At 37.9% G+C, this 24501-nt stretch overlaps 1 protein-coding gene across 4 annotated transcripts; it reads right to left on the bottom strand.

Annotated features, from left to right (window-relative positions):
- Positions 1–142: 142 nt before the first annotated feature.
- Positions 143–20852, bottom strand: LOC127422773 (nuclear distribution protein nudE-like 1-A). Of its 4 annotated transcripts, none has more exons than XM_051666524.1 (10): positions 20743–20852; positions 18165–18259; positions 9029–9182; positions 8069–8217; positions 7418–7554; positions 6962–7135; positions 6778–6869; positions 5346–5494; positions 4902–4936; positions 143–1364 (listed from the first exon to the last, which is right to left on the bottom strand). In XM_051666524.1, the coding sequence occupies exons 2-10, from the start codon at positions 18248–18250 to the stop codon at positions 1354–1356; spliced, it is 987 nt and encodes a 328-aa protein (XP_051522484.1). In that variant the 5' UTR covers positions 18251–18259; positions 20743–20852; the 3' UTR covers positions 143–1353. The 4 variants fall into 4 exon arrangements, with proteins under 4 accessions (XP_051522484.1, XP_051522481.1, XP_051522480.1 ...); XM_051666521.1 differs by lacking the exon at positions 4902–4936 and adding an exon at positions 18697–18877 and having other exon boundaries at positions 20743–20847; XM_051666520.1 differs by lacking the exon at positions 4902–4936.
- Positions 20853–24501: the final 3649 nt, after the last annotated feature.

The following is a 24501-nucleotide window of genomic DNA, read 5'->3' as shown; positions in this document are numbered from 1 at the left end:
TGTTAAGTTGAGGTTCTCTTGGAGGTTCACAAAAGTCTGGATAAATTAAAATGTATTATACTGTACAGTGGCGTTAAAGCCTTTCAACAACATATGATATCAACATTTTTGGTGGTAACACCTCACAGGTATCATTACTGTCTTTGTTGCAATAAGAAAACTACAATTTATTCCAGCACAAAAAAGTAACAAAAAGTGACTATGTGACACATTGCACTGTTCAAACCAAACTGAAAGACATTTGTTATTGACAAGAAATCAGTGAAAAACGTAGGTGTGGATATTTCAACAAATACTATAATGCTGGGAAACCAACCGTTTCACTATGTCAATCGATTGTCAATATCACCAAGACAATGTTCAAAATGCAAATCTACCTGAATCTCAAGACTTTTCACACTTACATCAGGCCACATGGTTTAGGGGACACCCTTCACCCATGTGAGATACACATTAGCACTTCTGAAATAATCAACGATCCAACTGGTAAAACTGAAACCAGTTTCTATGACATACTGTTTAAGTGCACATGTAAGTCTACTGTAGATAGTCATCGTCATATCTCCACCTTCAATATACAGTACATTATATATATGTCTTCCTTATAAACAAACACACATTATGTGTTGCACAACAAATAATAATAGTGTGAATTCCATTTGTTAATCAGACTTCACAAAACAATATAGGAATAAATAAATGTTTGGAGAGAACTAAATTAAATATGTACATATAAGCTCATATCTATATAAACATTAACCATAAATGTATTAGATGGGTATATACACATATTTCAGGACTATTAACAAGAACTTCATTAAGGATTTAAAACATAGCAACAAACAGAAAGACAGATTCAGTAGGGTCTTAAAAGGAATTGTTATATTGCTGTATAGTGGTTACCTATGTGTATGTAAATGGAGGTCTTCTTTGTGTGGGTTTGAGTGCGTTTTTAAAGGGATAGTTCACCTCAAAAATGAAAACTCATTATTTACTCACCCTCATGTTTTTACAAACCCCAATGACTTTCTCTATGGAATATAAAAGGAGATAATAGACAGAATGCCCTCAGTCACCATTCATTTTCATTTTATGGAAAAATTATACAATGAAAGTGAATGGTGACTGATACTAACATTATACTAAAACCTATTTGTGTGTTCTATGGAGGAAAGAAAGTCATACAGGTTTGATACAACATGAGGGTGAGTAAATGATGACAATTTTCATGTTTGTGTGAACTATTCCTTTAAGCGTGAAGGGTCCGTGATCACACGCTCAGCACCAGGCCTGACGGAGAGCTAGATTGTTGTGCGGCTGAGATGTTCGTCATGGCGCCAGAGTCTATTCCATTCACTGTCCTGCTGTGCTCAGAGAAACATGAGACTCTGGTTAGAAGCTTAATAGAAGGTATTTGAGCCCTTAGCACTACAATGCAAGCCATTTCAAGTGCTACCATCAGGCCCTAAAGGCTATTCAATATTTTCAGTCAAGCTACTGTTAGCATTGTCTCCAGTCCACACAGACTAAATAAATCAGATAGCATTTACATATTAATGGCTAAAAAGAGCTCTTAATTATAGAAAAGCTTTACAAAGGTTTCCTGAAACCAAATTGACAGTAAAACGTGTAGCAAAGCTCACACCTGAGTAGGTTAGAGTGAAATGGTGTAGATAAGCTGGCAAAACAAACTCTGCACTGCAACTTTAGATTTTCTCAGGCAAAGGCTTAAAAGAGCCTGTTTCAGAGACCACTCAATACTGCCCCCAGAGACACACCAGAAACAAACACTCTCCTGTCCATCAGTACAAAGGTAATTTGATGACTCCTATAAGCAGCACATTGCTGTGCCTTCTCTTGTTGCTACCTGGAATAGCAGGCATACAGCACACACACAGGGTGTACCAAGTTGATAATGAAAATACGAATAAACAACAAAAAAACTACTAAATCGGTTTTGACCAACAGGCAGCTGAGTCTAGTGAGGTATTAATGTAATGCAAGTTTAGAATGTCGTTAATATGGAACAAACAACAATACTGACAAGAAAAAGAGAAAATTAAACACTGCTCTTAATTAACGTCTTTGTTCTTCATTTCAGTTAATTTAGAAATACTTTAAGGCTATATGCAATTGTTTTAATTTAAACTAATTTGTTAATTATATTAATATAAGTGCTGTAAGTCGAATAACATTTTTAAACGCGATTAATCGCATCATTTTTGTAGTTAATCGCAATTAAATCGCGGATTTTGAAAGTGCTGAAATTTGACACAATATATACTTCTTTTCCTGTCAAAATGCATTTATTTCCATCTTAGAAAAGAAAAGAATATGTAACAGTAATGCTTTATTTATATTTTTCAAACAAAGCCTTCCACAGTATAAAGATAGAAATGCACTAAAATAGCACCAATTCAACTAACATTAAACGTTTCCCAAAGTCTAAGTGGAAGTTTTACTAATTCAAAGAACTATTCCCCACATAGGTTGCATATTTGTTGCAATGATCATTAAATCTTAAACTCTCATCCTCCACAATATAAATCTACCAGTAGACTGTGGCTATCCACCTTGCTACAGCAATAGTAAAGCCGCTGTAACAATTCGGGAAAGGAGGAAGCTGGGACTGGCTTGACAAACACATAGACATTTACTTGCACACACTACGTTATGCTTTTCAGCATCTACGTAAATACACTCAAACATAATAGGCTTTTCAGCCGAACATTCAACACACACATAGCTTCGTGCGTCTCTCTCTTCCGTCTGCCGCTGTCTCCTCTCCCTAAATACTCCCGCCGCCCCTCACTGGAGCGCGAGACCAATGTGGCACACAGGTGGAACTCATTCACCACTTATCTTCCCGGCCTCGCTTTGCCCAGACGCCGCTCGGCCCTGACTTGCTCGCCACATACCCCCATTTCTAGGGAGGGAGCGTTGGCGTGTCAGGATGGTCTCTGGGTCTGACCCGTGCGTGCCTGGGAGTGGGAACAGGACGAGGGTGGGGGTGGGGGAGAATAGAGAGGGAGAGAAGAAAGCAGAGAGAGGAGAGAGAGAGAGAGAGGAGGGAGAGACGGGCTCACCAGCCCTGGACATGCTGTTGACTGGTCCTTAGCCACTCCTCTGCCCCCTGGCAGACGACAGATGCTCCTTCGTCCCCTGGCAGACAGCAGCAGCGAGGACTCCACAACAGCACATCCCTCCTCCTTCTGGGTTTCGGCACCAGTGTAACAGGGTTCACAGGATTGGCAAGGAGGAGTCGGGAACCGGCAGAACAGTCAACATAATTTTAATGACATAAATTAACTTAAACATAAACACACAGACACACACACAGCAGCCGCATGCGTCTCTCTCACTCGTCTGCCACCGTCTCCTCTCCCTAAATACTCCCGCCGCCCCTCAATGGAACACAAGACTCATTCACCACTTGTCTTCCCAAGCCTCACTCTGCCCAGACGCCGCTCGGCCCCGCCCTACTTGCCACAGCTGCATTCATGATTCGTGTCAGGGCATCAAGTGCTGCTTGGAACTCCGCATGAACAGCACTTGCAGACAAACAGGTCTCACTCTGCGTTTTGGTAATAGTTAAGACTTGACGTGCTTCTGTGATAATTAAAATGTGCCTTGCATAGGCTGAAAAATACTTGATTTCTACCACAAGTCCCATGTGGGCTTGTTTTGTACATCAAATAGCGTTAAAAGTTCCTTTGTCCATCATTTTATCACTGACACTGACTGGAAGCGCTGTTGTGTTAGTATAGTGAAGTGTCAGTCAGTGTAATGACTCAGAGTGGACACATTACAAAGTTTCCACCCTACCAGCCAGTGTTTATGCTGCATTAACGGTAAATGCGTTAATCGCGATTAAGAAAAATTAACACGTAAAATTTTAATTAATTGCATGCGTTAACGTGTTCATTCTGACAGCTCTAATTAATAATGAAAATAAAAGGAATAAAAGAGTGTGTTCATTAGCATATTCGTTTTTGCTGTGGTATCAACATTTTTATCAAGAATCATACAAAATTTTTGGTATCATGATGACCTAACTGCACTATTACAAAATCAAATTACTCAGGCTTACTTTCCATCACAAAGTATACCGGGAAACTTCAAAAAGCCCATTCTACTGGTGTGCCTCTGTATTTGTATCCTGATCTAAGTCTCTCTGTAGATAGCTCATCTATAGCTATAATGATAAGTCTTACACAGCAGAAACACAACCCCTTGATGTCCTCTCCATGCCTTACTGATACTCAAACTGCAAGACACACTGATTCAGCACTGCAGTGAACTACGTAACACTGCATTTAAAGTGAAGATGCTCTAAACACTCTGTTGTCCTTTTGAGGATCTAAAGATCCATGCCTGATCAAATTCGAAAAAATTATATTTTTGCAATGACTCTCTCCATCTTGGTAAATTGTTTAAAATACAATAAAGCTGCTTACTCTTAAGAACATGGTCAAAAAGGAAAATAAATTATCTAATCTGGTAAACCTATTCATACCGACAGACAGATGAGGAGAGAATCTAAGGTTGTGAACTCCATATGTTTTTTGAATTGTTTTAAAGAGCCTTGACTGTTTTGAATCTTCAGCTATGATCAGCACAAGTAAAGACAGCAATGTTGCCTAACTGTTTGGTGCACAGTAGTTGATCTAAAGCTGCTGACACAAAACATTGCCCAAGTCATCTCAATTTCTGTTACTCATAAGATAAAATTCTCTTGGAACAAACCTATGGAGTACACCTTTTGAGAGGATTTGAGCCACCACCAAGATGTTAGTGGAGATGATATGATATAATCCTAGTGGACTATGTTACTCTATAAATCATACGCAGGGGGTAGTTAACCAGCATGCATGGACCCCCAGACAAAACTGATAATTTACCCAAGAGCAACGCAGGGAAAATGACCCTCTCTCTTCTGCTGAGGAGAGAAACACAAAGGTCTGAGAGCTCTGATAGAACGTTATCTACTGTATCATTAAAATCATTATTAGGATCACACTATCCTTCAAGTACTAAAATAGACTAGAGTAGTTTTCAAATTAAAACCACCAAAGAAAATTAACAGTTGAGCATCGAAAGACCTAAGCATTTCTCTTATGAACTTTATTTTTTGACATTGTATAAAGCAAACGGAGGATTGATATACAGTAAAAATAGGAAGTACAATGCTCCAGTACTTCCAATAAAAAGTGTGATCACAGGAGGACACATATTATCAATTTAGTTGTGGGTATACTGGAGTAAGTGTAGGTCAAATTAGGTAACTCTAATGGTTTATTGACTGGTTTCTCTGAACTGTGGCAAAACAAAAGTGGTAGACTCACGCTTTGTCGAAGTAGGACGTGTGAAGCGAGTGAGAGTAATTTGTAAGCTCTCCATTAATCAGATTGCCATTGACATTTGTGACATAGTTCTTCCTGGCTGCCTGGTCCCTGGCGAAATTTCTACAGGCTGCAAGCTTAGACTCTAAAGCCTAGAAAACAAGACAAAGCACTGGATTAGATGCTAAATTAAATAAATGTTATGTAACAGTGACTCCACAAATAAAACCTTGAATAATTACCTAAATAACCCAATTCAAATTTCTTCAAGTAGTCACATATGAATACTGTCCCAGTGACAAGCAGTAGCCACGTTTCCACTATCAGGCCAAATGAGCCAGTTGCGTTCCCACTGTCACTTCCGGGGCTTCATCATGCCTCCTCAGGGCCAACGGCCAGTGGCCTTTGGCCTGCCAATTACCCTTGGGCCAAAGAAGTCCAACACGGGGTTGAGGCGGAGTTGATTTCAAAAATGGAGTATCGCCGAGTCAGGTCTGAGGTTTCAGCACCAAGATACTAATTTCCCAATTTTTCATATCTAGCTACCAGCTTACCTCAACAGATAAACGGAGAATGGAGAATCGTCAGTACTGGTCAGTAGATGAAATCAGGACTTTTCTGAATATTTGGGCAGATGAAAATGTGCAACGTCAGATTGACGCCGTCTGCCGAATGAAGACGTGATTACGCACATTGTCGCCGAACATGCCAAGCTGTGTATCCAGTGCACAATGGTCCAGGTTCAGGAAAATTAAAAAGAAATTGTGTGTACAGTACAAATCAGTGTTCATTTGGAGGGCTAGCTGGTCTCCAGAGAATGATACCTCAGCTTGAGTTTACCTCTTGCTTGTGAAATGGGTGGGGTGTGTGACGTTGGCACTAGGGCGGCGTATTAAGGACGGATTTTAGGGCAATGCTGCTGGGCTATTGGCCCAATGGTGGGAATGCAGATTGATTTTGGTCTTGCGGCTCGAGGTCTGAGGGTACAGGAACCAGCTGACCGGTTGATAGCCCTGGCTCGTACTGGCCCGATGTTGGAAAAGCGGCTAATGAGTCATTCACATTAAAGTGCCTATTTTCACTTAGTCAAGTCATGCATTTGGGAGGAGTAAAGTTTACATATGTGGCCTGAACAACCAGATGCATTTATATGTCTTATATGCGTTTCAAACCACCTCCTGACAGTGTTCAGGTGACCGGATTGCTTTCTGTAGTGAATGCATCTTGGAGGATATTTACACTTTGTCTTTTCATGATCAGATAGCTATCCAATCAGTAAAATGCATCAGTGTAAATGCCCCCAAAGATTCATTAAAATGTGTGTTTTATTCTGTAAACTGAGAGCAGCTGTATTTAGTCTTAGATATCTTAGATAATGGCTAATCGATTAATTGGAGACAAAAAAAAAACAAAAAACTGTAGTGTGTCTACTAACCCCAACTTTGCGCAGTAAATCACCTACGATATTGAGGGCTGATATTCTAGCAGATGGAGTGAGGGCTGCATTAGTGCAACTGTTGGACAGAACTGCAAATAAGAACCACCAAGTTAGTGGTACAAACTTGGCATTATACAAAATTCAGAAAGGAAGAGAGAGAGAGAGAGATCCAGCTGTCTACCTGTCTGGCTGGTAAAAGCGTTGTCCAGGTTCTTGCTGAGAGGTGTAGCAGGTAGGGACAGAGAGGCCTGGACAACGGAGTCTGTTTTGTCATTGTCTGGAGTAGGAGAGCCAGGCACAGACATTCTCATCAAATCTGGCTGCCTCTCTCGCACTGCAAGCTCTTGCCGCAAGTCTGCACATGCACAGACACACAAATCCACAAACATTTTAAGATGCTGTGCAATAAACCTTGAACCCCTCACTTGTGGATAATAATGCTGAATGATGAAGTACTTTACATGACCTCATTCGTCAAGCAGTCAGTTTAACAGGTAGGAAAAGCTTTTTACTGAAAGAACAGGATTAAAAACCAAGAAAAGACACATCTGCAAACATCAAATGAGCACCTAAGGCATGAGAAAGAAGCTTCTGTATTTTTACATGACAGACTTCAGAGAGGAGAGTCAGTAAATACCTCTGGCCTCATCTTTTAGTCTCTGCACAGACACCAGGAGAGACTCCTTCTCATCCAGTTCACTCTCCAGAAAGGCATTCCTCTCTATGGCCTGGTTTAGTCTCTGTTCAAAGTCCTCCAGAGACGTAATTGTAGCTCTGCAGCAACAGACCATAACAGAACAAAACTATAAATTCCAATGTAGTAGTGGAAACATTTGTGAGAACATACAACCCAGCAGGGTTGAATTCTTTAGACTACATAAAATTGAAAAGGACCTCATTTTCATCTTAATAAGAAGACACTGCTCATGCTGTACATGATTCATCAGTTATATTTAAATGTTTATCTTTCCCTAAAACAATTGTACTTTTCTGGTGATGTTACCACTGCGGTGCAGGCAGGTAAAAAATATACTAAATAATAATATCAATTAAACTGAGCAAATAATCCAAAGAGATCCTGATGATAAAAGGCCTGCCCTATATTATTTCCTGTAGAATATTGTCACTTTCAGCTTTCACTTGGATAGGCCATATTTTCACGTAACAGAAGTTAAATGTATTGTGAATACTGTTTCATGTTATCTTTAAGAAATCATTATGACCTTTGCAGGCTAAAGTTCTGAGTTGAGTGAAAAGTGTGGTTAAGGGTAAGATGATGTCCTCTGACCTCTTAGCTCTCTCCAGGTCATCATTGGCCTGCTCTAGCTCTCTGACATATTTATGCAGCTGCTCCTTGATGCCTCGAGTCTGGCTGAGGTCATCCTCCAACATGGAGATCTGCTTATAGCTCTGAGAATAGTGCTGCTCCAACTTCTCCTACAGGACAAAAAAGCAAAATAAGGTGTAAAAAAAAAAAAATCATCAGAGGTGCTGCCCTTGCTTTAATGTTCTTTAGACACACATATACTTTTAAAAAAAAGGCAGAGGCTATTTGCACATAGCAATAGATGCAGCAAATAGCATTTACACTAAGTGTAAATAGCAACAACAAAATCTTCTTTGCTCTAAGTGCAAATAGTGTTAGATGCTGTTTGCACCCTGGTGCAAATAGTGGCAGACGATACTATTTGCACCCCTAATTAAACATACATTATAGGGGCATCACTGCAGTGTGTTTCCTGTTTATTTAGAGTCCCACAGACACCCTAAACACTATGGCATTTTGTAGTAAAATCATAGTAACCACAAAATTAATCATGGTTACTATTTAACACCATATTACTGTAGTAATCTGTCAACTCCCCAACCTTCCCGTGACTAAATCAACCTTTATATTTATTTATTATTAGAAGTAGTATTAAAAGAAAATATTAAGAGTGGAGAAAGGAAACTAGTTGGGAAAAGTGGGACAAAAGGCGAAATCGATCCCAGGTAATCTGCAAGAAAAGCACAATAACACAGTTGTTACACCCCCTGCCACGACAGTGACACTAGGGGCGCAGTTTTTCTTAAGTCCACAAGACTATTGGAGTGCAAATAGCCAAGATGTGTGGCAGGTGCTATTTACACCTAGTGCAAATAGTCACTACGTTTAAAAAAAGGTGAGCCAAAACTGCCAATAATTATGTATTAATCATTGTTTGAAGCACCTTATCCAGCTGGGCCTGTTTTTAGCTCACAGCCTCACCTTGAGTGAGTCAAGCTCGTGGTGCAGTCTCTCATTGTCCACCTGCAGATCTCTGATTCGATGTTCCGCTTGACCCAGCTGCGTCTCCAGCTCTGTCTCCAGCTCTCTGCTCCCCTCTTGGAACTCCAGCAACTCCTCCTGTGCTTCATTATAACTAAACACACACACACACACATATCAGAATACAGTTTAACACTGAGCTAATGACACAAGCAAAAAACACAATCATATTATTTTACTTCAATATATCCTGTCTTGATCAGAGCTTGTATTATAGCATACTAAACACAAGCAGGTTGTATTAGATATGCTCTGTCAACTAGGGCTGGGCGATAGGACGATGTAATTGGATATCAACGATGTCTTACAAATCTCCAGATGGCGATTGACACTTATTGACAGACGATGATCGACAATATCGGTAAATGGCAAAACCATGGATCTGGGAAGTCGCCAGATATATTAAACAGTAACCCAGGCTGAATCCATCTCCTTATTTGCAAGCTCCTCATCCAAATGCAGGTATTTCATGAGCGGGTAAGTTTGCTCATCTGCCCGCAACAGTGGTGCGCGACCTGCAAGACGTCTCAGAATAACACATGACAAGAAATGCTGTTAACCACAAAGACACGTGCTAGACGAAACACGCTTTATTATATTTTGAAGAACAGATGAAAGAAAAGCCATTGATGCGTGTCTCTGATGCGCTGTTTGTTTAGAAGTGTGTCTTGTGGAACACGTGTGTGTAAAGAGTTATCACTTTTTCTTTCCTGTTTCAGTCATCTGAAAACTGTTTGCAAGAATAGTATTGTCTATGAAATTGCTGAAAATGACCTCAGAACATCTCAAGAGGTGCTCGAAGTTTAACTGCAGGTTTACTTTAAAGCCTATACGTGTATACAACCTAAACAAGTTCACCTTGAACATAATTATTATCATCAACATTATTATTATGTTTACATTTATAATTGTCTTCAGATCTTAATTTGTATTAGTAATTTTCCACCTGTTGTAGACGGATACTTGCATGACGGCAAATGGAAGGGTAGTTATATAAGATTTTTTGACCACTACGTAATTTTAATTGCTTTTTGTTTCGTTTGAAGTGCAATTTAAATTTAGAAATATCTTTTATTTTTGAGAAATCAATATAGCAAGAATATTAACGATCCCTCAGCTGGGGGGTTGATGACGTAATCAGATATCACAATATTTTATAAAAAATATTGTGAACATATTTCTTGCATATCGCCCAGCCCTACTTTCAACCCATACAGTTTTTACACCCATGTTTCTCAGATGAACAAAAAAATATTGGTCTTTTGTATAGTTCATAACATCCAAGAAACAATGCGTGACTGTGAGGGGTCAGTAAGTGCTCACCGCAGGAACATTACTCTCCTTGCCCACAGTTCAGACTCAAAATAACTAGACAAAATTAAACAATGAAGGGATCCATTACTTAGAGGATGTCTAATGTAATGAATGCTATCTGTACAGGATATTCTGAAGACACTGCTTACAACACACTGATAAGATCAAGCACAACAGTGCACATTGGCCATTTCCCATAGAGACAAAGGAAACATAGCGTTATGTAAGACTAATCCTTCTTGGTTCTGTCCAGGGAATGTAACAAGTAAAATGTCGGTTTTGATAAGGACATCACTATAGCATAGTAGTAAAGGAACCATGCACAGATCATTTAAGAATACATGGTTTTAGCTATTCAGGCTACAAAAATCTCAAATAACTTTATTCCAATATTTAACTGAATCTGATATGACCTGACCTTTTTACTAGTACAATGTAAATCAGTCAAGCTGCATGGGGCAGATCTGCCATAAATAACCACAGTTTTGTTTAAAGTGCACCAATAAACATGGGAGGCCACAGCCAGGGGCCTCTTTATGTAATCACCAGCATTACGGTTGTGGAAGGATCTAAAAATGGAAACGGAGCAATATTTCCACACCCAGTCATGCTACTGCTACGTGAGCCAGGAACAGGGCAGGACAACCTGTTTATCCAGGGAAATGAAGACCACTATATCCGTACCGAAAGTACATAATGTCTGAGGTGCAACTTGCCTGAATGCATTAGACAGAATCATCATATTACAACATCTGTGACTCATTTTTGCACCGTGTCCTTTCTGGCCTCTAAACTGCTGATTGGGGTGTTTTGCTAGCAGGTCAGAAGTGGGGTAGAAGCAGTGATCACATGTCAGTGAGCCCTGGAGGAGCCTGTGCTTCTAATGAGAGTCTTACATCATGATGAACATAAGTGCCACACTGCAGGCAGGATGTCCTTTGCCAAACAGCTCAAAAGGAAGTGGTGGTTAATCAAATGACCCATTTTCTAATCCCGAATCATGACTTTTTTGCATGCCGATTACATTTTTAACTAAATGTGAGGGCTGCTTGCCTGTGCAAAACTCAGAACAATGATACAAGGGTGTTGTGGTCTGGTGCTTTATGGTTGCTTGTTCTGGGTGTTTTTAAGTGTGTTGCTTTGCAGTTGCTAGGGTTTTTTCTGTAGTTACTGGAAGTGATCGACGGATATGTTTTTTTTTTAATGGCCGATGCTGATATCCAGAGAGCAGGGTGGCCGATAGGCCAATACAATGGCAATATATCACACAATTTAATATAGTAAATAACAAACATAAAATTGCTAAAAAAAATAAATAATAAAACTCTAATTTAGCACTATATTTACTCAATTACACACAAAACTTTAACTTTGTTAAAAATAATCTAAAGAAATAATATTGTATTTTAAATGGTAGATAGCAGTTTCTTCTGATTTCTGTTTAGTCATTAAATGTTATTAATTTATTTGCACATGAAGAAATTGTTAATATATTAGGAAGGAGGACATAACAGCACATACAGTAGTCCAGCAACCATGGATGGCATGTGCGCATTAACAATCGCATTTTCTCAAAAAATACAAAATCAAATCAATTGTACATACAGTGCATAGTGAATATGACATTTACTTATAGCGCACGTGAAGCGCATTTACTTTGAAGTTGCATTCACACGCTCGTGCGGATCCAGCACGAGCAGTAGCAATCTCCTGACAGTTTAAACAGCCTGGATCGCCTGCTTGGACTGTCACAGAGTGACCATCATGATTTGTGAATCAGAGGAACTTTTGATCCTGATCCTGAAGTTTTTATTCTGGCTGACAGAATATGCACTTCAGAGTAAAATATTAAATGAGCGCTCGACAGGAAGAAAACTGGATTTTCGTGAGGTTCGTGAATTACATCTTTTTAAATTAGATATCTGCATGTTTGCAGATGGTAAATAATAGAACTTTCATTGATATTTGCCTTTTATCATTAGAAAAGAATGTTAAAAGTGACAGGGAACTACTGAGGAGAGGCTGATAGAATATGTGTTTTAGAAGTAAATAAATGAGCACTCCACAGGATGCTGAATGTGCTCAAGTTGTGTGAGGTTGGTTTTTTTACATCTGTTTAAATGAGATATGTGCATATTTGCAGACGGTATATGATATTAGTTTTATTGATAGTTGCCTTTTTATCATTAGACAAGACAGTTAAAAGTTACAGGGAACTGTTGAGGAGAGAGAGGGAGAATGAAACAGGTGAGCACTTGCGGCTCTTATATGCGGACAGTTAAAATGGCACTGTGTTGCACACAGTACTATTATTGTTGTAACACGATGGCAAGTAACAACAAAACGAACCATGACTGGTCGTTTACATGTCTCAGTCGCTTCACATGCAAACAGCCGATTCTCAGCACCCTCAAGAAACAAATTGGCCAAACGGGAAAATTTATCGGCCGAGGCCGATAATTAAAAAATGCAGAATATCGGCCGATTTATCAGCCTCTGCGATATATTGGTCGAACACTAGTTACTGACCTACGTCAAAAAAGCCAACCCCTAAGTCAGTACCATTTACATGTACTTTAAAATGTGATTTTAGTCGGACTAAAACAATAATGTGTGTCCTGTAAACGCTTTAGTCAGACTGAAATTGTACCAGTCCGATTTGTGCAAAATTGGATTAACAGACCTAGATGATGCGATTGTAGCTTGGCTTCGTCCAGCATGTATACACGTAAATGTTAATTGGACCACAATTGGCCTCAGCATTGTGCTCATGCTCAGAAAGACAGTGGTGATGTGTGATGTGTATTTAATACTTCCTCAGCTGACGTACTTCCTTCATATATTTAATTACGCATTGCATCATTTATACTTGGACAGACAAATGAAGACTAGCACGACTATATAAAAATCCGCTGTAGCTCGATAACAGCACATCAGCCCTCTAAAATGCAAGTAAATCACTTGCATATGCGACCAAATTTTGTACTACTGTAGGTAACTAAAAACGGTCTGTCATTAGCCACTGGAAAGTAAATGTTTCAGATTTCACTCGCCAGTGATTGAGTTGTGTAGTGGCAAAAAATGTTCACATGCAATAATGTCTATTTTAATACCCATTCTGTTATTTACAGTCAGTTGTTAATCAAAAAATAAAAAGAAACAAAATCTAAATCACACACTCCATGGATGTGGTAAAGAAACCATGCAACTCATTATTGTGCACTCACAAAAGCAGAGACGCTTCCCGAACTGCCGCTATTCTTAAAGAGACAGTACAATTTTGGCACTTGTTACATATCAGTAGCTGGGTTTCCATTGAAATGTTTAGCATTTCTAAAAATCAGACTAAAGAAAATACGAATCGTTACGTGTTTCCATCAACTATGTCATGCACATTATCTTGAGGTAGCCCGCCTTGTCTTGATGGAGCAGCTGAATGACCTCCTTGCTTCAGGGAGAGTTTTATTTGCAGGATTGGAGCAATTGTACCTCGTTTTATTAAATTTTGCCAGAAAATGCCACAGAGTGTAATATCTGACATAATGTGTTGGCCAGCTCTCCCTCTTTCTCTCTCTCCATTATGCGGTGCCGTTTTCAATTAAGCAATATCAAGTGGCAAACGCATCAAAAGTGGAACAAAACAGCGCCATCCGCTACCCAGACCCATTATCAGCATGGGTCAAAGGACAGAACAGCGTGAGCACAGACCAGGTGCGATCACTTGCAAAGTGTTAATCATTACAGTGCCCCGAGAACCAGTGAGACGCACAACGTGAGCACAGAAAATGTACGTTTACTCGTGGATCCGGCTCGAGCTCTATGAAAACTAGGGATGTGCGCTTCGACTAATTTGACTGTCATTTAAACGGAAGTTTTGTAACTGACTAGTCTAAAGAGAAACCAACCTTCAGAAAACAGTAAAAAAAAAAAAAAAAAAAAAAAAAAAAAAATATATATATATAATAATTTTTATGCGACCCATTTAAAATACTTAATCTATTCCAAATCCGATGCTAAATTCCACTGAAAAGGGGCATTTATCTGCGACGTGCTCGCCTTGCATTATGATCATTGTACATTAAATATAGAACATGACACGCATTCACTGAATCAACATTTGCGAATATTTAACAGACATATTTATGAAAACAATTGAATGAATAGTGCAGGATCAATGGAACAACCCTAAAAGCCTGTTCTAAATGGAAATCACCAAGTAAAAGTTACTTAACATATTAAAACAGTCAGGACATTGTTGAAAATAATTAACAGGTAAGCCAAATCAATGAGAGAGAAAAACAATGCGCTGAAAAGTTGCGCGTATTTCAGGACGTGCAGTCGTGCATTAGCCACTGATCTAATATGACAGCTGTTCTGTAAAGAACGTCAACCAATAACAGTTATGATGTTACAAAAAAAAAAAAAAAAAAAAAAAGTACCTATAGGATAGAAAAAATAGACCTGTGATGTAGCCTACAATAAACCTAATATATTCTAAACATGCACACAGAACAAAAGATAGTTTAACCTGTTAAGCAGTCGGCACCTCGTTGAAAATAGCCTTCTTAATCAGCAGATTAAAGAAATGGCATACCTAGTCTAAAACAGTTATTTTCTAGGCTACTTACTCAAAAGCATAATTTTTTGATGAGTAAAATTAACACGTCGGCATGGTCCGGTGAAAGACGGGACTTGACTCACCTGAGGCGGCTATCCTGCGCTTGAAAAAGCCTGCTCAGTGGAAAAATAACATACAAGCATGCACAGATTTAAAGAAGACTCAAATGTGAAAACATCCTTAGGGACTTTCAAACATTTGGAAAGCCGATTCCCGCACCACCAAAGTGATTTTTTAACTACTTTGCTGAGTTTTCTTGTCTAGTGAGAGGATATTTTCCTGCGCGTGCCGCGAGAGAGAGGGAAGATGCACGCACAGCCTGAAGTGAAATTAAACTGTATCTGCTCCATATATCCTCTTTTTAAATAATATTTGTATTATTAATTCTGTTTAAAATATGTAACATTAATATGACAGTAATTTAAGTGCAGCCTCTGTAAAAATATAAAGCCAAACGTAAATGTGTAAAAATTATTAACAGTTTAATGGGGGGAAATATTAACCGACTAGTTTTTCCAGTGTCGACTAGCAGCATCAGAACCGTTTAGTCGACTAGTCTCGCACATCCCTAATGAAAACCCTCATTGAGTAAACTAGTTTAAAACCAAATTAAACAGCCCGACATTCTGAACAGCATTGACAAGGTGAAAAGGAGTACAGATATAAATGAGACTTTTCACACATCAGCGCCCTTAAAAGAATTACCATGTACAGTATTTAGTATAGTAATAACTGTATTAATTATAGTATTTTAGGCAGAAATATATTCATAATAAATATCATATTACAGCTATTCAATTTATAATAGGCTACATTAGGGGAGTGAGGGAATATCATTCATTTTAGCCGTTTCTAAATGTTTATGTATTTATAGTTTTAAATTTGTATTAGAAATCATTTTACATCTAACCATCGTAGTGACAATCCATGCTTGGTTTTACCTATGGTTACCATGGTCTGGTTAACCACTGTTAAAACTATATAAAAATAAAATAAAATAAAAAAAAGGCAAGATTTTCATAAAGGCAAATGCAAAATAGAATCAATGGCTTTAAAATCTGGACCTTTGTGAATTATGGACTATGCTAGTTTTCCTTCTGTGTAAAATCTGTTCTCTTCTAATGCTCTCTGATTGAAGAAAATTATAACTTGTTTTGTTTGCCTTCAAATCTCCAAGAGATGACTGAACTTGAATCAACAATAACCTGATGAAAGTCCCAATTCAGCTGCACTGTCAAAACAATTTAGCCCTACAAAAACTGTTAACTTTTTACTCTTTATAGATTGTATAGATAACCTTCCTGTTCTTAATGCCAGCAAATGTACATATGCATACCAACTCAAATTCAACACCTTACTGTTGAATGAGCATTTCAGTGGGGCAGAATATTCAGTATGACTGGTAATTGGACTTATTTTTGTAATATAATAATAATACCACTTTTATTATTAGATTCTGTCTTAAAATTTTTCATTTTATAGGCCTCAGAACCCAACCCCCCATGGCCCCACAGGTGCTACCAAAGGAGGTGCCGGTGCCACCGCTCTCAAATGTTAAGTCTGGAGCCCTATACATGGGAGCTTCCATGCTCAAATCTATTCTGGTGGATTGTGAGGACCCACTTAAAAGACCAGCTATGGGTTGAATACTTCCAAATGCCAAGCGCTATGCACGAAAAATTGTGTGCCAAGGTCGGACCTTTCATTAGGCCAGTCACATCAAGCTATTGCACACTCATAACATGTGCACGAATGGTCAAAACACATCATGGTTTTGCGAATAAACTGTTTATCACCTTAATACGAATTTTAACTAATGCAAAACTCTAGAAAATCCACCTCCTCCTAGCACATTAACTTTTAAGCAAATTTTGAGAGTTTATTCACATATCAAGCGTTTCCAATTAGAATTTCTTATGTGCGATTTGAAAATATTTTTCAGTTTTCAGTTGCTTTATGCCTACATGTCATGTCAAAATCTGGCAAGAATAAACAAAAATTTACTATTCTTTCTCCAATGTGTCTGTAGAGGACTGGCACATGTAGGTCTATTCTTTAATGCAAAGATTTTTTTTTTTTTACCCATTTCATCATCCTTCAACTGCTTAGAAAAGTAAGAGCTCATATCTCCTCAATCCACACAATTTGAGGTCTTATTCATGTCTGTAGCACAAACAGTTCGGGGCAAGTTACGTGCCAAATTTGAATACTTTAGGGTTAGGGTTTGCTCAAATCCCCAAGTATGACCTATTTTAATAGTGATATATAATCAACCACTATTCAACACTTGCACTGAATGTTTGACTTGGTCTTGCAACATCAGATATTCTATCACATATTGCTGACTTGTCTGACAGGCAGATGTCACACTGCTGGAATTAGCTCAGGAGCTGGTGAACAATCAAAGAGAAACAAAGCTAATTCGTTGAACAAATCTCTCATTCAGATTAAAAATACGGATTTCTTTGAGCTACAAAACCTCCATGATCATTTCTTACGTAACCAGGCGTAACCCTTTGATTGTGTATCACAAAGCTAGGTGTGCATGAACATGTACATTTCCACTTTGATGCTATCAGCTATCTCTTTTCCTGCCAATGATCAGAGTGCCACAAAGGGAGGACCAGCCATGTCTTGAACGTGCCACACTAAAATTGAGAAATGCTGCTTTGGGATCCAATTTAGCAAGCAACAAGCATTACTTTCAGACTTAATCTTACTAAGTGTTGTGTAATCTTTTTAGACTACAACGTTGTTGAGAGCTTTTCAATGGTAAAATGAGCAGCAGGGGTCTGTATCCTATCACAAAGACTAAACCCACTAAAGGAAATTCCCTCTGTGGTGGATTGCATAAGACAAACAAGCTAATATGACAGAGTGGAAGCGTTTGAACATTATGAAAATGTCAAAACATTCAGGAACCTTGACGTGATTCTCATAATGTCAGTGAACACGTTTCATTGATTTTATTCCCAGCATTCACTGGTGTTGCCTCAGGGCAAGCAAATGGTATCAAAAGGAGAATGTGAATTGTGTAGGCTGAGGCCAACATGAAAGAAACCTCTCAGGTGACAGGCTACAAAACAAAGAGACATGAGCTGCATCTGAGTAATTCTTAGTGTTGCCTACTGTGCCATGACTCACCTTTTCTTGTACTTGAGTGAAAGAGCCTTCCAGAAATCAATTTCCTCATCTTTGGAAACAAATTTTGGAATCATATTTGCATCCATGACAGAAACCTGTGAGATGATACAATATCATTAAGTGGACCATTAATAGGTCCTACAAGTAAGGGAGATACTGTACGTCAATTAAAGGCATTGTTCACTCAAAAATGAAAATTCTGTCATAATTTACAAACCCTCATGTAATTCCAAACCTGTATAACCATAATATGACTTGTGGAACTTGAGGAAAAGTAAAAAAAAAAAAAAAAAAAGGAATGTTTATGTTACTCTTTTTTTTTTTCCAAACAATGAAAATGAATGGGGACTTAGGCTGTCAGTCCCTAACATTCTACCTAATATTTCCTTTTGTGTTCCACCTAATAAAAAAAAAATCTTCAAGGCGAGTAATTGATGACCGAATTTTCATTTTTGGGTGAACTATCCCTTTAAATATATGAAAGCAAACTGATTTCTTCTATGCCTGTAACAGGGACAGTTGCAGCATGTACCTCAGCTCACTTCTAAACTGGCTTTTGCTTTTCTGTCCCAAATAATCAATAAAATGGTGTGCAAGCAGACCCAGCCCATACTAAACTGCCTGTGCCCAGCTCACACACGCCAGGTCTCAATCACTGTGCCCTCTGGCAATAGGTCATGGTGGATGTCACAGCCAAGGACTTAGGGATTTGTCTAAGAAACAGATACAGAACAGAAATATAGTCAATTAATTAGTCTTTTAAAGACTAACAATACACTGTGCAATGCATTTAGATTAGGTGTAGTTTCTGCTCTACTTTCACAAGACATTGTGTTTATTATCTAACAAAGAATTTGTAAAGCACAAGGACAACTAGAACCAAACTAACACTTACCAGATTCCACAAGTGCCTTTCCAGCACACACGGAGTCCTGTACCTTTCTATTTTTCTTGCTCTCTGTTTCCTTATTCTATTGGTTTCATTCTTTTTCAAGTCTCATCATTGTGTTTCAAATGGCTTATATGTGGTCTCTTATTACTAAAATAACATCTACCCCACTGAATTTGCTTTTGTCTCTGTACAGAATACACAGGAACTGTGGTAACCTATTTTACTTACCTACAATATTCATGCCCTTTCACAACACATGATTCTAGATGTTTTTCCATAGAAAAAGGAGTTAGGCTAATTACTGTGTGCCTGACAGTGAAAAATTAAAACAACTGACTGAACCAACAGCAGATCTGCAAAGGAAAATTAGTTAAATGGATAGTTCACCCAATAAAATGAAAATTCTGTCATTATTTACTTATCGACTTGTTGTTCCAGACCCATATGACTTTCTTTCCAAGGTGTTAGGCAGAACTTTAGCCTCAGTCAGCATTCACTTTTGCATCTTTTTTCCATTCAATAAAAGTGAATGGTGACTCAGACAAACATTTTACCTAACATCTCCTTTGTGTTCTATGGAATAAAGAAAGCTATAAAGATTTGGAACAACGTGAGGGTGATTAAATTATGTCCAAATTTTCATTTTTTTAGAGAACTATCCCTTTTAAGTGTGCCGTTAAATAAAATAAAAAGTCATCTTAACTAGTAAAACAAATGCATGCAGTATATTTTCAAACAAATAAATGTGTACAACACCCGAAATAGACATGCCATTCGTGTATGAAATTACTGGGGATACAAACATTAAGAATGAATGAATGAATGAATGGAGTGAGGCGGAGGGATTTTTAGATTCCCAATTAGCAAAATAATTAAACATGGAATTACACCTGCTGTTGCCATGGAGCTCTCAGCAATAAATAGATCTAGACATGGGCTAAATTACAGACAAATGTTTGATGTAGATGAGGACTGCTCGTCAAAATAATCCCCTGACACTTAATATTAGTCTAACACATTATATTACAAACATCAGCCAAATATATAACAATTATAAAATGCAGCAGGCTATTTAGAGAACAAATGGCAAAACAATACATCACCAAAAATATAGTCCTAGACCTATGCAATTTTTATATTGTTTATCAGGCAACGTAATGGCCATTATAAACTCTGTATGACCCAGGTGACCACTGCCAAACAGCACCACATATGACAGGCGTTTTAACACTATCATGGTAAATATATCTCCTAATTCATCATATCTACTGCCAACACATGTATCGAGGAACAAAAACACCCAAATCTGCCACATACCTGTCAACATACTACTGACAGTGTGATAATTCTTTACATTTTGAGAATCGCAATATATTTTCTAGCAAAGAGCTAACTGATGTTAGCCGGCCGGCTAACAATAACAATGAAGCGTTTTGAATTTAAAATAATGATACTACTGCAAATAAAATAATGTCGCAAATCATATATGTGACTAAATAAATGAGATGTTGTCGTCTGTTAGCGTTACTGATATGTGGTGATGGTGATGGTGATGGTGATGATGATAAAGCGCACGCACGGTGTCTTACTTCTGTTGACATTTGTAGCAGTAAATATTGTGATAATCTCTGCAGTTTAAAGATCTTCATCATATTCAAAGATAGAGATGTGATGTCATGAACTCACCTGCACATTTCCAGTGTCTTTAATGGAGATGGCAGGGCTGACTGCGATCCTGGCACAGCCCTCAGAGTCAGTGTTTCGGCATCCGCCCTCTCGCGCTCTTTTCAGTGACGTTTGCGTATGTCGTGCAAAATTATCCTGGCGACGCCTCTTATTTAGGAAATGGGGGAAAAATATAATAATAATAATAATAATAATAATAATAATAATAATAATAATAATAATATCCTAACAAACTGACAAATAATTTACATAATTTATTTATTTGTTATTTTTTTAAATCATTAAAACATTTTTTTTTTAATGTGTTAAATATAACACTGAAATAAATACGGTTATTTTAAATATATTTTTTTTAATTGCACGTTTAAAAAAGCAGTCACATATACAGTAAAAACAGTCAAATAGTAAAGTAAATAAATTAATAGCTTAGGCCTATGTCGTTTTTTTTTTTTTTTTGCGAGAAAAAAATAGGTTACGGTTAGTCTGTATCTTGTGTTATCTTATTTTAGGCAGTAATCTTATTTTAAAACCAATGTAATATTATCTTAATTTAATGTTCACATTAGCACCTTTCACACATGCAACCAGGTAAATTACAGGAAAATGGTTTGGTTGCTGTTACTTCCAAATTTACCACTGTTCACACATACCATCAATATGGAAATTTATGATACAACTTCTCATTAACGGAAATTGCCAGAGCAAAATTTACCAGTATTTTCAAAAAGTTGTTTGCACACACGACCTCTATCCTGAAAAATGCAGTACATTTTCTATCGACTCCGGATCTTTTCGAACAGGGCGTTGTGATTGGCTCAAATCACTCAATTGGCTTTCTTAAGAGCCAATCACATACCTTACACACACATGTAGGTGGGACACTCATTCATCATGTACTTTTGAGTGAGAGATAATGCGTGTGCGTCCTAAAAAGAGAGAGGGTGCGTGACAGACTTCAAAAGACGAAACTTTCGGAACTTTCTAGCATTACATCAGAGGTTGGGAAGTAAACTGATGCTGGTTTTATCGGTCTGTATGTGAGTGCGTGTCACTGACGATTTGTTCTTTGATTCATAACATTCGTTCCCCGACCCTGTTTCTCAGTTTGTCTAGTTTCTATTTGAAAATTTAATAAATAATTTTCGGCCCAGCCGGTGTCTTGTTATTTTCCCCCTTTAAATTGGTTATTTGCAGAAACCAGGCATTGACGTTTTCAAAAGGCATTTCAAGGTAAAATGCGAAATGTCCCTATAACTGGATTAATTTGAACAGTTAGTGCGCCTATATACTTTATGTCTTAATAATTTATGCAGTTTGTCTTCGGGGAGCACATTTTTTAGAAACAAATCAAATCAAACAAACAAAAAAACTACATTGAGTGTGTGCAATGACTGTAAACTTGTCAGGACCATCGCCAGAACATGCAGTTGAATAGGAAACATTTTATGATCTGAGAGCAAGCGATATTTTACAAGCAATAAACACACCAAAAACATGTGAATGAAACCCCCTGCTGTTTAATACATTGTGGTCAAAGTTATTTACCACATTAAAACAACATAAAAAATGTAGCCTACCATTTAAAACAACAGTCAAAATGGATTTTGTTATTTGTTCATGATAAAATACAGACCTGATTGATAATTAAGTGAATCGAGCAAGACATATGCATGATTTTTGCTGTCTTGCCGACAATATCAGCATCAGCTTGAAGAGTTTTAGGAAGTTGGAATAAACTCCAGTAGACAATGCTTCACATGTTCAAGGGTTATATCTTGTGAATAATTTTTTTATTCTAGAGTCATCTTAGTGTATGTTAGCTTGAGTTGATTATAACTGTTGCTATGTAATTAGGAATGAACTCGTTTTAATGCTACCATAATTTAATAAATAAGTTTTACTCCATTTAATGCACTATGTTTATTTAAAATAACGTTTTCTATAATAAAGAAGAAAAAAAAAGAAAAAGAAAGAAAGACGACATTTTCTCTACAGATACACACAGCAAGCGATGTGGTTTCAGTTGGCCGCAGGTGCTGATTCAGAGTCAGCTTTTCCTGCCCCACTAAAAGTTTGGGGAGAGAAACAAAACTGATTCTAGATCAGCAGTTACAGAACAACTGCAGAATTATTACGGAGCAGCAGTCTAAATTATTGGATTAAACAAGCTAATACGAGTGAAAACTCCTTGGGATTTTTATCGCTCAATTTATTTCCCCCTCATGCCTAACAAGCCATTTTTAAGGGCCACATTGAGTCACTATCTCTATCCCATCCCTAGGAACGGGTTATTTCAGAGATTATTTAGCAGAGATGGGCCACTTCTATTGAAATGAATGGGAGAAATTGGAACGCTCAACCAAGGAGCTCTGAGCGCCCAGCTGTTAACGGATGTAGAAAGGAAGTCCTTACATAAAAAGAGCCAATCACCTTTTAGATACAAACATCACCTGTCAATCAACTGTAGTACGCGCGTGCGCATGAGCTATACAAGCCGGGAAAATTGTTTTTTTTTTAGCGTGATATGAGGTAAAGAATCACAATTTATGATACCAGTATTGTCAGATTTTATCGTTGATTTGAAATAAGTTCTTTGATCATAATCTTGATTCTTTTATCGTAAAACCGTTTTTGAGATTTTGGTCTTTCTCCATTCAAGTAGGTAGGAGCTGCACTTGCATGACTGGAAATAGCCTCCCGAGAGCGTTCCAACGATGGCCGACAGTGGACTGACTTTGCTAGAGACACTTTGGTTATATTAAAGGGGCTGTTAGCGATTTTAGCCGAAACGGTGTTACGATGAGGGGGGGTCAAAACAGGACTGAAAATAGCCTATTACTTCTAAATTATGATGTTCGTTGATGTAAAAATCTTGATAACAATATAAGTGGACCTCAGAGAACAGTACAAAATAAAAAAGGCACTTCATGACCCCTTTAAAGAACTTCCACGAGACTGAGCTGTTGAATAAGCCACGCCCCCTCTTTTTAAAACACCGCCCTCCAAAAAAGATACCGTTGAGACAGTCATCGAACAGTAGAGCAGAGAGTCTTGCTGTGGCTAGAAGGAACCCCCCCGCCCGGCAGCAGAAGTCTAATTTTCTGTTACTTAGGTTAGGTTTAGGGTTAGATTTAGTGGTAGTGGTAGGGTTAGGAGTAGGTGTTTCTGTAGGACACTAAATAAACACAAAAACACAGTGTGTGAACGTTCAGTGAGGCTATCGCGAGACTTTAGGTAACTGGGGGGGGGGTTACCTTCTAGACACACTGTGAGTCTTCTCACGGTTTTCAAACACAACAGTAGTTAAATAGCGCCCTCAGCCGACAACTGAATATGACATTATAACATTAAACCTGAATGAACCGCTTCAACTACTACACTATTAGAAAGTGTAAAATGACTGACAGGCTGAAAGCACATCAGAGTTTTCTGATTGGCTGATCCAAGAATGTGTCCGCGGGCCGCGGTCACATTTTGTTTTTGTAGTTTACAGTTGCAGTCTAGTGCTGTCACAGAGACAGGTAAGACATCTCAGGACACTAGTTTCTTTATTTCAGTGATATCTTTCAGGGAAAAGGAACATTTTATGCATTATTTTCCATGAAAAAAATAAATAAAATAAAAAATAGCTAAAAGCACCTTTAAGTTTGATCAAATTATATCTGGTCAGTTCCCCAACAAAAGGGAATTAAATTAAATGAAAAATAAATATAGGCCTTTATGAATAATTGTAAAATTAATATAATAATAATAATAATA

This window comes from Myxocyprinus asiaticus, chromosome 32, assembly GCF_019703515.2.
Source record: "Myxocyprinus asiaticus isolate MX2 ecotype Aquarium Trade chromosome 32, UBuf_Myxa_2, whole genome shotgun sequence".
Taxonomy (NCBI): domain Eukaryota; kingdom Metazoa; phylum Chordata; class Actinopteri; order Cypriniformes; family Catostomidae; genus Myxocyprinus; species Myxocyprinus asiaticus.
This window is presented reverse-complemented; position numbering and strand designations above follow the sequence as displayed.